General features: G+C 48.0%; 1 protein-coding gene across 1 annotated transcript in view; it reads right to left on the reverse strand.

Moving 5' to 3' along the window:
• Nucleotides 1-1,058: 1,058 nt before the first annotated feature.
• Nucleotides 1,059-15,250, reverse strand: part of ARMH3 (armadillo like helical domain containing 3) — a 192,084-nt gene continuing 177,892 nt past the window's right edge. Inside the window, exons 26-27 of the mRNA XM_019636282.1 lie at nt 4,185-4,301; nt 1,059-1,949 (exon numbers count right to left, since the gene is read on the reverse strand). Coding sequence (XP_019491827.1) covers nt 1,857-1,949; nt 4,185-4,301 — 210 coding nt within the window. The 3' untranslated portion in view covers nt 1,059-1,856. The remainder of the gene's footprint in view (nt 1,950-4,184; nt 4,302-15,250) is intronic.

Consider the following 15,250-nt stretch of genomic DNA (forward strand, 5'->3'; position numbering starts at 1 on the left):
TGGCCTCCTCAACACCAAGTTTGGAGATAAGGGAATTCTCCTCTCCCTCCTTCCACTGAGAATGCAAGGGAGGCTACGCTTCTCTGAACGGAACTGACTTTCTCTGTGGCCAGAAGACTCAGGAGGAGAGTCTATAAGGATAGGCAGGGATCCCCTAGCCAGATGGGACCAGCACCTGGAAGAGGACCTTAACTCTGTCTTTGAGAAATGAGTTCTAGGTAACAGAGATTAAGAAAAAAAGACACTAAAAAGAGACTGTCCCATACAAATCAATTTTTAATAATTCCAATGTGCCACCAGCTTCCAGCTCCAGTTCCTCTAGGGTTTATCGCTGTGGAAAACACTAAATGCCCCAAGCTGAACTATCCATCTGGTGATCAGAGGAGACCCAGCCTCTGATCTCTTAAGAATCTACACATGGCAGCACGTTGCTGGGTTCTCTGGTAATAGTGCATATCTGCTCAATGTCAGAGCCAGAGCTCTGGTTCCCAGGGAGGGCAAGTATCCCACAGAGATTTGAAGCCTAAGTAGAACAGCAGCTGAGGAGGTCCCAGACCTGCTCTCACTGCTGGATCCCTGCACCTCCAGATTCTTCCCGTGATGCCTGCTCCCTGCCACCCTGAGGGCTTTAGAAAGTGCTTTTGAAAGGGGGGGTCTCAGAGCAGCAGCTGCTTCAGCGGCAGCTGTGGGGTAGGGAAAGCCTACAGTGGTCGCGTGGAGGCCGTCCAGAGGAACCACAGGCCAACTTGCCAAACATCAGGAGCCTTGCCTGTGGCTCCACCCAGAATACCAGTAGACAGAATGGCCTCTCCGTGATGCTCACCTGGCCTCTTTCAGACGGAGGGTAGCTGCCCCCAGCAGGTTCTCTCCCTCCCAGGCACCAAACCATAGCATGAACAGATTCTTCCCCAGAGGAAATTCTCAGGCAGGCTGGATGTAAACAACAGCAGGGTGAGGGGGTGGAACACAGGGAGGGGGGAGAGGCTCCCAGAGGAGGGGTGGCTGGGGAGGTGGGGAAGCTGCTGGAAAGGGAACCAGCAAAGTAGGCACCTGAGGGCTCCAGAACAACCTGTCAATGTTTATTTCATACACACACCCTAAAGACAGTTTAAACCAGGCTGAAAATGGAAAGCTAAGGTTGTGACCCTATAGTGTTGACGAGTCAATAGGCTGGAAGGCAGGGGAAAGCTAACAGTACTCCTGGTAGCAAAAGTCAAATCCAGAAAGTGGTGGCCAGCCAGCAGAGCACTGGGTGGATTCTAATCTCCAGTCTCCCAGAGGAATCAGCTCTGGGTTTAGAAAATAGAAAAAAGGTACCCCATTCCTACCCTATTGTACGCCTGAGCTAAGGGTCCTAATAACTGGACAGAGTGCCAGTGGGGGCAGGGGATACAAATGTCAAGCCCCGCTTAGCCCCAGGCCTACAGGAAGAACTGGTTCCACATACATCTGAGAGTTAGTCTGTTTTCAGAAGCTCAGGAGAGCCACTGACCCTCAGGGTGTTGGCATCACCCTAAGGCTGGCCCTAACAGCTCCTGGAAATTAGACAGTAGCCACCACTGGTAATCTCAATTGGAAATGTGAGGGGGTGTCCAGGGAGCCCACCCTGGAAGTCCCCACATTCTTGAAGGCTTCTCTCCCTGTACCCACCCATCCCTCCCCAAATAACATTATCCCTGGCTTGTCCCTCCTGGCCCCTGCTGTCCAAGCTCCACTGAAGTGCAGCCTTCGCTGAGAGAACTCAGTATCCGTGTTGTTCTCCAACCTTGGGGACAGCCCCCTGTCCCCTCACTCCCCCTCCAGCCCAGAAGCCTCATGGGTAAGGGCAGTCAGTGGCTGCTCAGGTAGGCGTGGCCTCAGGAGATAGTGGAGAACTCCTTGAGCAGGACTTCCTGGCTGAGTGTGTGGAAGGCCAGGTTTCTCCGGACGTTGGTGCTAATGGATCGAACCTGGGAAAGGGTGGCGGAAAGGAGGAGGGCACAGGCAGAGAGAGAAGAGAGTTGGTTACAAACAGTAGAGGGCAGTGCCTGAGGCACAAGGCCAAACTGCAGTGCTAGAAGTTTCTCTCTTAGGAAATGAACCTTAACAGCTATCCTTTCTGCAGGCAAGTGAGCAAACCGTTCCGTGACAGTGGGAAGGAGAGAGGCTGAGACAAATGGTAATGGGTCCGAGAGGAGCATCTGAGCACCTGAAGAGGTAGAAGCAGGCACAGACAGGGAAGGAGGGCAGGGCAGGCCTCTGTCTTGCCTTGGCTGTGCCGAAGGGTAACTGGTCTGGTCAGCGGTCTAATGGAGCGGGAGAAGCCTATAGCAGCAGACTCACACTCTGAGTTGCGTCCCTTTGGATGTGTCTCTGGTCTCCTCACTCTCCCTTTGTATTTATCTACTTTTTGGGGTTGGAAAGAATGTTTTGAGATGCAGCCCTTGTCTGGCATAGGTGGCAGAAGTATGATCCAAGGAGGCCAATGACCAGGCTCAGGTCGTACAGCTGGTGAGTCCCCAGGCTTGGGGCAGGACCCACGTTTCTTAACTTCTAGTCCAGCATTCTTTCTATACCACAAAGATGCCTCCCCACTTTAGAGGAATGTCTGGGGTATACCCTTGCTGTGTCCCCCACCCCCGTTCTGCTCACATGCTTTCTACCCATACACTGAGAACCTTGCAGGAAGTGGTGCCTGTCAGCAGGGGAAAGGACCTGTGGAGAAGGGGTCAGAGGGCCAACCTCCCCACTCTGAGTGCGTCCTAAGGGGGACCCAGCAGACTCCGGAAGGAGATTCATTCATGGGAAATAGATGTGAATGTTGTATGACAGACAAATGAGGGGGTGGGGAGCAAGGGAGGAAGAGAACATTTATCTGTGCTGGGCCCTGAAGTTCAGAGAGCTTTCCTTCCATTTCTGTTTTGCTATGGGAAGCTTAATGAAGTGGCCAGGCTAAAAGCAAAGGAAAGGGCAGCCTGGCAAACAGCAGGCAGCTGAAGCTCATTAGCTCCAAACCCAACCAGACCCTCTTTAGCTCCCCTGTGCCAGAAGTACAGATATAAGAAGAGCTGAGTTAACCAGAGGCTAGTGCCAAGGAGCCTGAGACAGAGCTGCTCCACTAACTCGCCCCTGCACAACCCTCTTCATCTCCCAGCAACTGACTCTCTTTGTTAACTCTTGGCCGCCAGTAGTTCCCCCGCATCAACTTCAAGACTTGCCTAACTACCCCCTAAAAATACTCTGCTATCTCCTTACACTAATGGCTTCCCTTTTTGCCAACAAAGTCACCCCAGAGCATGTCTTCTGCACCCCGGGGAAGTCCAAAATCCCAGGAATGTCATGTCAGGGTCAGAGCTGGGCTGCGTTTAACACAAGAGAGATGAGCGAAACTCCTGCGCCTTAATCAAGGACTTGGCAGAGGGTAGTAAAAGCTGGGCTGATGCGATTTCTGCCCCAGAGCGGGAGGTCTGAGGACATGGGAAGTAGGTACAGAGGCCTGTGTGTCCTGAGCTCAGCCTCCAGCAAGGATGCAGGCAGACTGGCAGGACTACAGAGAGGCTGAGAGGGACCATCAATAGGGAGAGTCCAGTTCTGTGAGGCTGACTGGGAGGTAGAGTAGGATAGGAGGCAGAGCAAATGCTCACTGGCTCCATCCAGGTGGCCAAGGATGGGGGCTGCAGGCAGCTGAGTTGGAAAGTGGGAACGGGGGTAAGGAGTAAAAGTGAAGACTGGAGGACTAGATTGGGAGGGCACTCAGACCAGGAAGCAGTTAGGAATTTAGGAAGTGACTGTATAAGGAGGAGATGAATCAATTACTCTCATTAGTTGCTCTGAGGACAGGATAAGGAGTAATGAGCCAGAGCTGCCACTGGGAACACACGTCAAACCCCAGGCCCAGCTGGAGCTGTGCAAGGGCTGTCTCCATGGCTGCAGAAGAGAGGTGGGCAATGCTGCCTCAGGCTTCTCACCCTTCCCGGCCTGGCACCAGTACCCTGGGGAGTATGTTCTCTCTCTCTCACTGCCTGGTCCTGGACTGCTTTGAGAGAGAAGTCACACACCAACCCCAGCAGACCCCTCAAGTCTTATCTTATCTGCCTCTGGCAAACTGTAGTTGTTCCCAAGATGCTTACCTGCACAATAGAACCCAGTGGCTGGGAAAGGGCCCCCAAAAGACACAGGCAGAGACCAAAGCAGGGCAGACTCACCAGCTCTTTGAAGAAGGCAGCTTCCTTGTGCTGCTCCGAATAGCGCTCATACTGGTCCAGGCCATCCTGCAGCTTCAGCGTGAGGGTGTCATAGTTGGCTCGCACTACTTCAAGCACCTGGGGAGGTCAGAGACCAGGCAGGCTTAAGCCATGCAAACCCTAGGTAACTTGGTTCCAGTGCATGCCCCACCTGCTGCCCTCCTGCATTGGATTTAGTCTGGGGCAACACCCCCAAGAGACCTTGCTCACTACTTATCACGCAGAAAGAAACTCTGGCCACAGAGAGCAATTCCTCAGGCTTCTGGGACCACTTTCTAATCTCTTCCGTTCCCTACTTTTCCTGACCAGTCCAGCCTGGCCAACAAGGCTGTTTACTCTGGGTATGGTAAAAGCACATGAGAAGAGGTGACAGAATAGCAAGTGTCTAAGCTCACCACTGTCGCCACACCATAAATTTGCTCTCGGCCATACCCTGCAGCTTTCTCTGGCCAGGCTGTCACAGCTGCTGAATAAGACTTTCCTTTTCTGGGAGCTGCATTTCTTCAGTCCTGGGATGTCCCTCAGCACCATCTGCCACTTGTTTCCGTCTCTCAATGCCAACTCAGTCTTCCTATCCATTACCTGGATCGAACTTTTGGAAATCCCAGCCTTGGGGTGTTCAGGACACTTTCTAGACTAAACTAGAGGTAACCTCATCATTTGTTCTGATGAGGAGGGTCTCTCCCCCACCACGCCTCTCTCTGACTTTCTAGGATGGGGATTCAAACCTCCACTGACTCTAGGAACCTTGGATTTCTGTGGTTCCAAAAGGAAAGGACTACCATAGCCAGTCCTGATATAACCTCAGTTTATACAACCATGAATTAGAGGCAAGGACAATTAGGAAAAGGCACTACATCAAGTTCGAAGAAACGAGCCAGGCAGAAAGGAGAGGCCAAGGGAGAGAATGACTGTTCACTCTGGTAATCTGGGTGATAGCTATTTTGCAAGTTGATCTGACCAGGGAGTGAAGTCTATGAGGTCATGGAGAGCTCCTAGCTCAGTAGGGAGCTTGGGAGGAATGAGTGAGTGATGAGGGAGGCTTAGCTCCAACAGCAGACAGGGGTGAAGGGAATAAGCTAGATGGGAATGGACTCCTGAGGAGTGCAAAAGTGCCTCTGGGCTGTTTTCCCCATCAGTTCAGTCTTGTACCAGGGCAAACTTTACTTGGTAGCAAACACACTTCTGCCTGCCTACCCAGAATTCCTGAGGCGAGAGTACGGATGGAGAACACTGGGAAGGCTTGTGTCTCTGAGTTTGGGGGAAAGGGGCAGCTAGGGCAAAGGTGTGGTCCAAGCTCAGGCTCATTACCTCCAGGTACCCAGCTCCTCACAGTGACTTTGCCTGGCTATGTATCCCAGACCCCAGTATGAGCTGGCTCCTTTGCTTCTAATTCCATTTGTCAGCTCTGTCAGCAGGAGGACGAGTACCCAGCAATGGCAGTCACCCGCAAAGTAAGCTGGCCGTCTCATGCACATGGGCTATGCTTGTGACTGGAATATCTACAGCCAAGGTCTTGGCTCAGAAGTGAACGGCTCAAGCCCGGAAAAAGGCAAAATTCCTCCAAGATGGAACCAGCCCCCAGGAACCAGGCAGAATAGAATAATAAATGCTTTCCCAAACCCTGAACAATGAGCAGCATCCAACAATGCCCAGGACCCAGCAACTTGGGCTCAGCCTTCCCTGAGGGGTGTCAGGTACCAAGACAAACGCCATGCTAAGCCAATTTCTGAGAAGAAGGTGGAGCGCATCAAGAGATGCTACATCCTGAGAGCCTCAGGCCTCAGGCAAGGCTGCCTTGATCACCTGGGCTTTGGCTTCTTGCTAGGGCAGAGTGGGAGGTCTAAAATCTCACTCAGAACAGGGAATTTTCCTTTCCCAGTAAAGTTGGCTTTTGCCAGAACAGCTTAGTTCAGTTTCTCACAGAGAGGTGAAAGCAAAGAAGGCCCCCGAGCTGTCAGCAACTTGGAAGGAAACCAGAGGCCTTGACGGACTTCATGCATCATCTCAGCTCTCCTCTTGTCCAGACCTTACTTCCTCTTGCCCTCTTTTACCCACAGGAAAGTTGCCCTTTAGTTTGCCCAGCCTCTGCCATCTCCTGCCCTCATCACTTCTCTTAAATTCCCAAGAGAACAAGACATTCTCAGCTCAAATCTGGGCTCCAGCCCACTTGGGGCTTTGGATCACTAGGGGTACTTTCCTAGTCTGGGACTTCGCTTTCTGTAGTTTCAAACTTTAGGAACATGCTCCATTTGCACCTCACACTCAACACTGGACTGGGATGTGGCAAGGGCATCACTTAGTCAGAGGGCAACCTCCAAGAACCCTTGTGCCTGAAGGCCTTAGGTTTTACTATAATTTGCAGCCTCAGTCTCTGGCTTCAGGGCTGCTCCTTGGCTGAGATTCCCTCCCTAATCCATAAGTAAGTCTATCTCCCAAGTAGAAGCCCACCTTCGTTCATCAGCTGTTGGGTTTATGTATGGGCCTCCCAGAACCACGCCTATCACCTCAGCTCAAGGTAGCTCCAAAGTCAGTAAATCACCTATAAGCCACATGTTCTCTAAGTAGTCCTTACATCTCCACCTATGACCCTCAATAGACAGGAACCTGTGTCCTGGCAAGGGGCCTGACAGAACTGAACTGGGAGTCCCACTCTTACTATGGGATCTCAGACAATTCACCTAACCTTGCTTAGCCTCAGCCCTTCTCTCTATAAAATGGAGCTTGAATTCACCTTCTTAAAATGACATGGGAATCAGGGCTGGCCGAGTGGCACGTTGGTTAAGAGCTGGCTTGGGACGCCAGAGGGCCCCGGTTTGGATCCCACACGAGGGCTAGTGACACTGCCCTCTACAGCTAAGATGCTGAACAACAGCTCGACCTGGAGCTGGGCTCTGTGAATCGCCGGTGACCGGCGTAGGCTGCAGTGGGTTGCCATGAGCTACCATGTGTAGCCAGCAGCCAGCGTGAGCAGCTGTCTAGAAGCCGGCGACTGATCTGCCTCGCCGGGGAAGAGCGCAATGATGGTGCCAATTTGGGCCAGTGAAGCAACATCCTCCACAACTAGACTGAAGAACAAAAGGACAGCAACTTGTCTGTTCCCCTTCCCCCAATTCCCCAGCGCTGTTCCCATCCCCCAATTCCCCAATTAAAAAATCTTAAAAAAAAATTAATCCTTTAAAAAAAAATGACATGGGAATCAAAATTTTGAGTTCCTGAAAGTAACATACAAGTGATGGAAACATGTCATCCCAATGGCTACACAGCTACCTGGACAGCTCCTGGGGCTCAAGAGTAACTGTTTTCACAGCCCAGGAAGTACCTACCTATTTCTAACTATCTCAAAGATCCTATGTACATAAATGATTCTTCACCACAAAGGACCATCTTCTGGATTTAAGTGGAAGACCCAAATAGCCTTAGTTTAGGGAAGAACAAACTGGGGGGAAGAGGGGAGCCTAAACCCCTCCCCTGAGGTCTCTGGAGAGGAAGGGCCTGACATAGGTCTTGAGGTAAGAGAGACCTGGATTTCAGTTCCATCGACCACTAATGTGTAAACATATACACATTACTTAATCTCTCTGAACCTCAATTTTCTTATCTGTAAAATGGGGATAACACTATCCACCTCATAAAGCTGATGTGAGGGTGAAATGAGATGATTGTCCAATGTCTGGCACATAATAAACAATCAGTAAATGGTTACTCACTTTCTGATGAAAGTTTCTTTTTGATGACAACAGGCATTTGTTAGTTCTGCTTATCTCCAGATAGTTTTAACCATAAGCCTGGAGCTAGGGCCTTGTATGTCTTCAGTCAGCCTATAGCAAATTCTAGTGAGGAGGAGACTTAATTTCCCTATTCAGTGTGAAAGCAGGCTTCCCTTAATGAACCCACTATACTGAGTGTAACTGACATTGTATCAGTCAGAAGTCAGAGAATGCCCAGTACCCACTGCCGACCTTAACAATCTTGGTAGTGCTAAAGAAAAACTGAGCAGAGATATCCACAGAGGCCGGCCTTGCATCATACAGGTCATGAGGCTCTTGGCCACATCAGGATCAGGAAGGAGAGAGATCCCAGCACACAAACTTCAAAATTGCTGATGAGGTTTCAGACACACGCATACCCTCCCCTTAGTACACACAATGGGCATTCCCCCACAGGCTATTCAGTAGCCTGTGCCCCCTTTTTTTTTAAACAGAGCCTTTGAAATGGGAAATAACTTGCAACCTGAAGACAGCACCAAAGGAGAACGGTCAAGTTGGAAAAGTTCCTACCAATGGCTATCCAACCTTGATATCAGAGGGCTTTGCCTTGTGTCTGAAAAATTGCTTGGTCTTAAATCTGTTGAATTGAATTCCCAGTATATTGAGAATTAGGGGAAAACTAAGTAATAGGATGTGACCTGACAGCAAGCTTGTGTTTGTTACCTTCTCAGTTTGAACTGTTAGCTACAGTATAACCTATTTGGGGAGGGTATTTAAGGCCCGGACAACATGTATGGCCTTTTCTGCCAACCTGCCAAATGAGGATGAAACCACAAGATCCCAATAGAGAAACTCACTGAGACATCTAATAGAATAGGAAATAAACATGGAATGTAACAAGATTGCAGTGAGATGTAATGGAAAGAGGCTATGGAATCAGAGGCTATGGGTTCAAATTTTGGCACCAACACTTACTAGTTATATGACCTTGACCTGTCTGAGCTTTAGTTTCTTTATCTGTAAAATAGTCATCATCATCATATTTTCTTACAGTATTATAGAGATTAGAGGTAATATATGAAGTAAATGATATACAATAGGATGGCATCTAACCAATAGAAGGTGCCAAATGAATGAAGGCTACTGAGATAGAAACAAAGAAGGAAAATGGAAAGAGAGAGTATTTGATGTATTCAAATAAGACGAATCAGTGGTTAAATGGTGGCCAGGAAGGTCTTGAGTGATCACTAATATTGGAGGATAATGACATGGAAGGCAACCATACCTCTTTTTGCCGAGTGTTACCATAGGGATAGAACTATAGAAATAATATAGTTCTGCAAGGAAGCTTTGAAATCACCTACCTAATACATGGCCCTCATTTTACAGATGAAGAAACAGATGTCCAGAAAGATTGTCAATTGCCCAAAGACACAAAGCTGGGATTGGAAAACAGTTTTCTCACTCCTAATACAGTGCTCTTCCTATACTGGCAGGCTAGTTTAATCTGGGACATGTTCCTGAGTTTACAGGCTAAACTTGATCTCTCAGAAACATTCAAGGAATTCAAATCCACTCCTAAGAAGTGGGAAGCATGATCTGTGGAGAGCAGGGAAGGCAACCTGATGAAGGCTGGCTTGATATTTGAACTTTAATGACTACCAGGTCCTCAGGGCTCCAGGGCTTGTCAATTTCCACCACCAGCAGCTGAAGACTCTGCTCAGCCCTGTTGTGATTGGCATAAACCACCAACCAAACTTTATAGACTACTCCAAACTCATCAGCAAAATTTGGTTTGGGTTGCTATTTTAATTACTTAATACCCACTTAGAAGCTTGACATTCAAAGGTCTTTAATCTCTGGATAATTTGAAACACATAAAGCTGTTTAAAGGAGGAAAGAAGATGAAGGCATTTTAGAGGGTTTTTCATGGTAATTTTTATCTCTCTCTCCCACTAGACTCTGGTCATTTGCTCTATTTTACATACATATTCTCTAGTTAGAGATTATGATTTTTTTTTTTAGCCCCATTTCTTCCACAAAGCAGGAAAGGACAGCTTGAGAGATCAAGCTCTGAAGCTACAAACAAGAGCATCACCAGGCGTTAAGTCTGGGCATTGCCTTTGCTTCCCTCTCCCATCAGTTAGAGGGAGCTGACCTGGCACTGCTTATTCTGCAAGCTGATGGTGGAGAAATAATGCAAGAGTCTGTTCCATGGCAAGTTGTTGAAATGAAGTTCATCCCTCACTATGGTTCCAGATTTGGGACAAACCTATCCTGGTGCCCACAGAACCAAGAAGGTCTGAACAGTCAGGTTTGCTGTCCATGCCACCCCGCTAAACTGTTCATTGCTCTAGCATAATGTCCTATCTCTAAAAGAAATAGTGCTGAGCACAGATTAGGCAGGCCTTCAATAATGGCAATTGGCAAATGGGACTGCTAGAGAGAAGAGGAGAGGAAGGTCCAAGTAGCCACAGGCAATTTTTATGGTGAATGCAGGCTGAGGTCTTCCTCTCATCACCCGTGGAGGAACAATGTAAGTCAAATACGCCATTTCTCAGCCAGGAAGACTGAAACCGTTTTCCTTCTACTATCCAGTAAACTTCCTCAAACTCAAAGTAAGATACCTTTTCCTATCTAATGGAAATGACCTACTCAAGGCATTGCCTAACTCCTATCTCTGGATTTGTTATAGGGCTGAAATGCTCTCTAAATTTTGGCAAGAGACTAAAGAGAAATCAGAGGTCTGATCTTTCATTTTCTCTGAAGGGACCTAACCTAGTCTCCCATCTTTCATCTACTTTTCCCAAATCAGACCTTCCCAGAAATGGTTATGTGTCTCCCAATGAGGAACAACCCTCTTTTCTCCCAGAAGCAATAAAAGTTTGTCCCTAGTCTACAATTTCACCACTCTAAGGATAGCCTCTCAGTGGCATTCTCACAACTAAGTTAGGTGGTAGCTGGGTGTTGGACAACTTGGAAGGGAATTCTGATGATAGAGAAGCAAAAAGCCAATTTTTCTGCCTCCACAATCCATATTTATTCTTTCAAATTCAGGACTCGCTAAAGCTAAACGAAAGCGCTGCAAAGATGTTCTCCAAGTAAAGACCTTGATGGGTCACTACTGGGTCTAGTTGTGCCTGGGCCCTTCAAAAGTGTTGACCAATACCTAGTAATTTTCAAGTTAACATGGGGGGCGGGGGGGTTAAGTGAGCCTCACTTTCCTCATCTGTAAAATGGGAATAATAATGATGTTCATCATACAGAGCTGGTTGTGGGGATTAAATAAGGCAATGAATATAAAGTGCCAAGCATACTGCTTGACACACAGAAAGTGCTTAATAACCATAGCTGCTTTTATTAGCTCTTTCATTTTAACATGACTCCATGAATAATTGCTTTTTAGGACCTGAAATTCCACTCTCTGCCACAAATGAGCAAATGCTCCCCTCCCCGACTTTCTGGAAGAGACCTGACCTCTACAGGCTTACAATGAGGGGTTTCCTGGGGAGGAAAGAACACACTGCTAAGGTTTGTACTTAGTAGGTGCAGACAGGCAGAGTGGTAGGCCTTCACCTGGAGGAACAAACATGCTACTACTATTGATTTTCTCGCTGAAACTGTGTTGCAGCTTGATTTTCAGCACCCTGAAGAGCCCCAGTGTTACATTATAGATTTTCCACAACACCTAACAGAGTCCTAAGAAACAGTAAACATTCGACATGCTTGTGGACTAATTTAGTAACACTCAGGCCCAACCAAAAAGGAAAGGAATCTCTCATCAAGGTCACACCATCAGATTAGAGTTAGGCCATTACAGTACACCCAGCACTGTTCTCAGCACCCTGACAGGTTTCTAAAGCCCTTAGAGCTTGAAGAAGCTAACAAGCAAAATGGGGAGTCAAATAAAACACCATGGAAGGGAACACCCACAGATATAAGCAAATAATAGGGATAAGCCAGTAGCACTAAGTGTGGTTTGGAGTCAGCTGCAAAACTGACCGGTGAATGTGCAGCCGGGTTGAAATCGTGTCACACCTTTTATGACAAGTATCATTAAGGAATCCAGGTTTCTTCTATTTTGTCTACCAACTCCTCCACTTTACATTAGTGTGTCAGTTAATTCTGAGCACAAAACTCTCCACCAGCAAGCAGGGCCCCAGCAGCTGTAGGGAGGGCCAATAGCTCTGACAGGTCTGTGACTGGCACTGACAACTTAGGCTCCATCAGGGCTCATGGCCTCAAGGGCAGACTGTTCAGGCCCAGCCCTGACGCTGAAAAAATAAGTCCTGCACAAAGGATGAGTAAAAGGTTGAAAGGGTGGGAAAGAATGTCACTTTACTCCCAAACACACAATCTATAGTTTCAATTTTTTATAAATCAGGTTTGATCCATTCTGAAATGCCCTTGTGAGGGGTGTTCAATTTAGCAATGATTTTTCAACTGCACAAATTCAGTGCAGTGTGCTCATTAGATAACTGTCCAAAACAATGTAAGCAGACACACTTGGTGATCTTTGAATAGCCAGGTTCAAAGTCTTGCTGAGCTAATTTTAGCACTCGTTTGCATATAGTAATCAACAGATTTCCATCTCAAAAGACTAGGAGAAGAAACATTAGATTCATGAGCTCCAAGGCTAACTATTAATAGTACCCAGAGGGCCGGCCGAGTGGCATGACGGTTAAGAACTCGCTTGGGATGCCAGAGGGCCCCGGTTCGGATCCCACATATGAGGGCCAGTGACACTGCCCTCTACAGCTGAGATGCTGAACAACAGCTCAACCTGGAGCTGGGCTGCCTGGAGTCGCCGGCGACGGCGTGGGCTGCAGCACCTGTGGCAGTGGGTTGCCATGGGCTACCGTGTGTAGCCAGCAGCCAGCGTGAGTCGCCAGAGAAGAGCGCGATGATGGTGCCAACTTGGGCCAGTGAAGCGACATCCTCCACAACTAGATTGAAGAACAAAACGACAGCAACTTGTCTATTCCCCTTACCCCAATTCCCCAGCACTGTTCCTATCCCCCTAATTCCCCAATAAAAAATCTAAAAAAAAAAAAAAATAGTACCCAGAGAAGATTGTTAGCTTCCTTTAGATCAGTGGTTCTCAACCTGTGGGTCGCAACCCCTTTGGGGGTCGAACGACCCTTTCACAGGGGTTGCCGGGTACTACTTGTATGTAGGCGTATCTGTAGGCGAATATGTAGGCGAGACAGATAGAGGAGCGGTGTCTCGGTTCCTAAGACCATCGAAAATCTGTGTTTTCTGATGGTCTTAGGCGACCCCTGTGAAAGGTTGAGAACCGCTGCTTTAGATGCTGTCTGCTTAACCTTATTGTGTACTGGACAAAGTTTGGTCAAGTCCAGATGAACAAAGCCTAAAAGAGGCACAGTGGCCAAGCAGGCAGTTAATAAGGACAAAATATAAGCTACCCAAGAGCTTCATGTTTCAATTCTCCTTACTGTTTTGAGATTCGAGGGTCAAACCTTTGTAAACGATCAACGTAAGGCTGGGACCTGGGCCCAAGAATAGAAGGAAAAAATGGGAAAAGGGAAGAGATACCTTTTAACAGATTACCTTAAAAAGAATATTAAAATTCTCACAAGGGCCAGCCGAGTGGCTCGTTGGTGAAGAGTTGGCTTGGGAACGCGAGCTCTGAGCAGCAGGGCTGCCAGTTCGGGTCCCACATGGGCCAGTGACACCACGCCCTCTACAGCTAAGATGGTGAACAATAGCTCGACCTGGAGATGGGCTGCTGTGAGTCGCCGGCGATGGCGATGGCGTAGGCTGCAGTGGGGCTGCAGTGGGCTGCCGTAAGCTACCGTGAGTGGCTGGCAGCCAGCGTGAATGGCCGGCAGCTAGTGTGAGCGGCCAAGAGCTGCCGTGAGCGGCTGTCTAACTGCCGGAGACCGATCTGCCTCAGCCGGGAAGAGCGCAATGATCTCAATACCAACATGGGCCAATGAAGCAACATCCTCCACAAGTAGACTGAAGAACAAAAGGACAGCAACTTGTCTGTTCCCCTTCCGTGATTCTCCAATGCTGTTCCCTCCCCTAATTAAAAATAAAATAAAATGCTACAATATATACCATTTCCAATATTGATTTAAGATTCTCCCCTCTAGTACTAAAAAAAAAGGAAGGAAGAAAGAGAATGAAGCAAAAAGGGACAATATATATGAATAAAGCAAGGAAAAGTTCCCTGAAAAATGTGTGAAATTTAAAAAATTCAACTGGGTATAACTCTGGGTGTATTGTAATATTTTAAAGTAGTTCAGGACTTCCACTTCTAATCATGATGGAGTAACTGAGAACTGGGAAAGAAATAGCTCTTCAGACACTGGATAACACGTAGTGCAGGATAGGAATCCTAAGAGAAAGAAAACACAAGGTGAGCATGATGGTCTTGCTGGGCTAAGGAGACACCCTGGAGTTTGGGGAGGCAGAGGTGGCTGGAATTTGTGAGACAAATTATCAGCAAGAAGGGAGTTAGGCAAAGAAAAGAGCTTAAGAAATTTGCAGTGTTCTCACTGAATCCATTGCTGATTATAAGGATTGCAGGTGGAGGGTAAAACTCAACAAGGTCCGACAAAAAAATGCCTGAGGATCTGTAAGCTGAACAATTCACAGAGCTCACACAGGACTGGAAGGTGTCTGAATTCTGACCAACCTGAATGAAAAGTGCCTGCTGAATACCTAGGATATTCAAAAGAGATATCAGTACAGTCACACTTTAGTAGTGAAACTAAAAACTAGTCCTAGAGTAAAGACTTTCTTAAACTTACCCAAAGATTAAAAAGAAGTTTCATGGATGAAGGTGATCAAAAGGTACAAACTTCCAGTTATAGGATAAACAGGTACTGAGGAGATAATGCACGACATGATGACTATAGCTAACGCTGCTGTATGATACATTTGAAAGTTATTAAGAGTAAATCCTGGGCCAGCTGAGCGGAGCATTGGTTAAGAGCTGGCTTGGGACGCCAGCTCTGTGCAGCAGGGCCCCAGTTCGGATCCCACATGAGGGCCAGTGTGACACTGCCCTTTAGAGCTAAGATGGTGAACAGCTCAACCTGGAGCTGGGCTGCCGTGAGTCGCTGGCAACAGCGTAGGCTGCATCCCCTGCTGCAGTGTGTTTCCATGGGCTACCCTGTGTAGTTAGCAGCCAGCGTGAGTGGCCAGCAGCTGCCATAAGCGGCCGTCCGAAGCCGGCGACTGATCTGCCTAGCCCGGGAAGAGCGCAATGATGGTGCCAACTTGGGCCAGTGAAGCAACGTCCTCCACAACTAGACTGAAGAACAAAAGGACAGCAACTTGGCTGTT

Source organism: Hipposideros armiger, unplaced genomic scaffold, assembly GCF_001890085.2.
Source record: "Hipposideros armiger isolate ML-2016 unplaced genomic scaffold, ASM189008v1 scaffold_28, whole genome shotgun sequence".
In the NCBI taxonomy this organism is placed as follows: domain Eukaryota; kingdom Metazoa; phylum Chordata; class Mammalia; order Chiroptera; family Hipposideridae; genus Hipposideros; species Hipposideros armiger.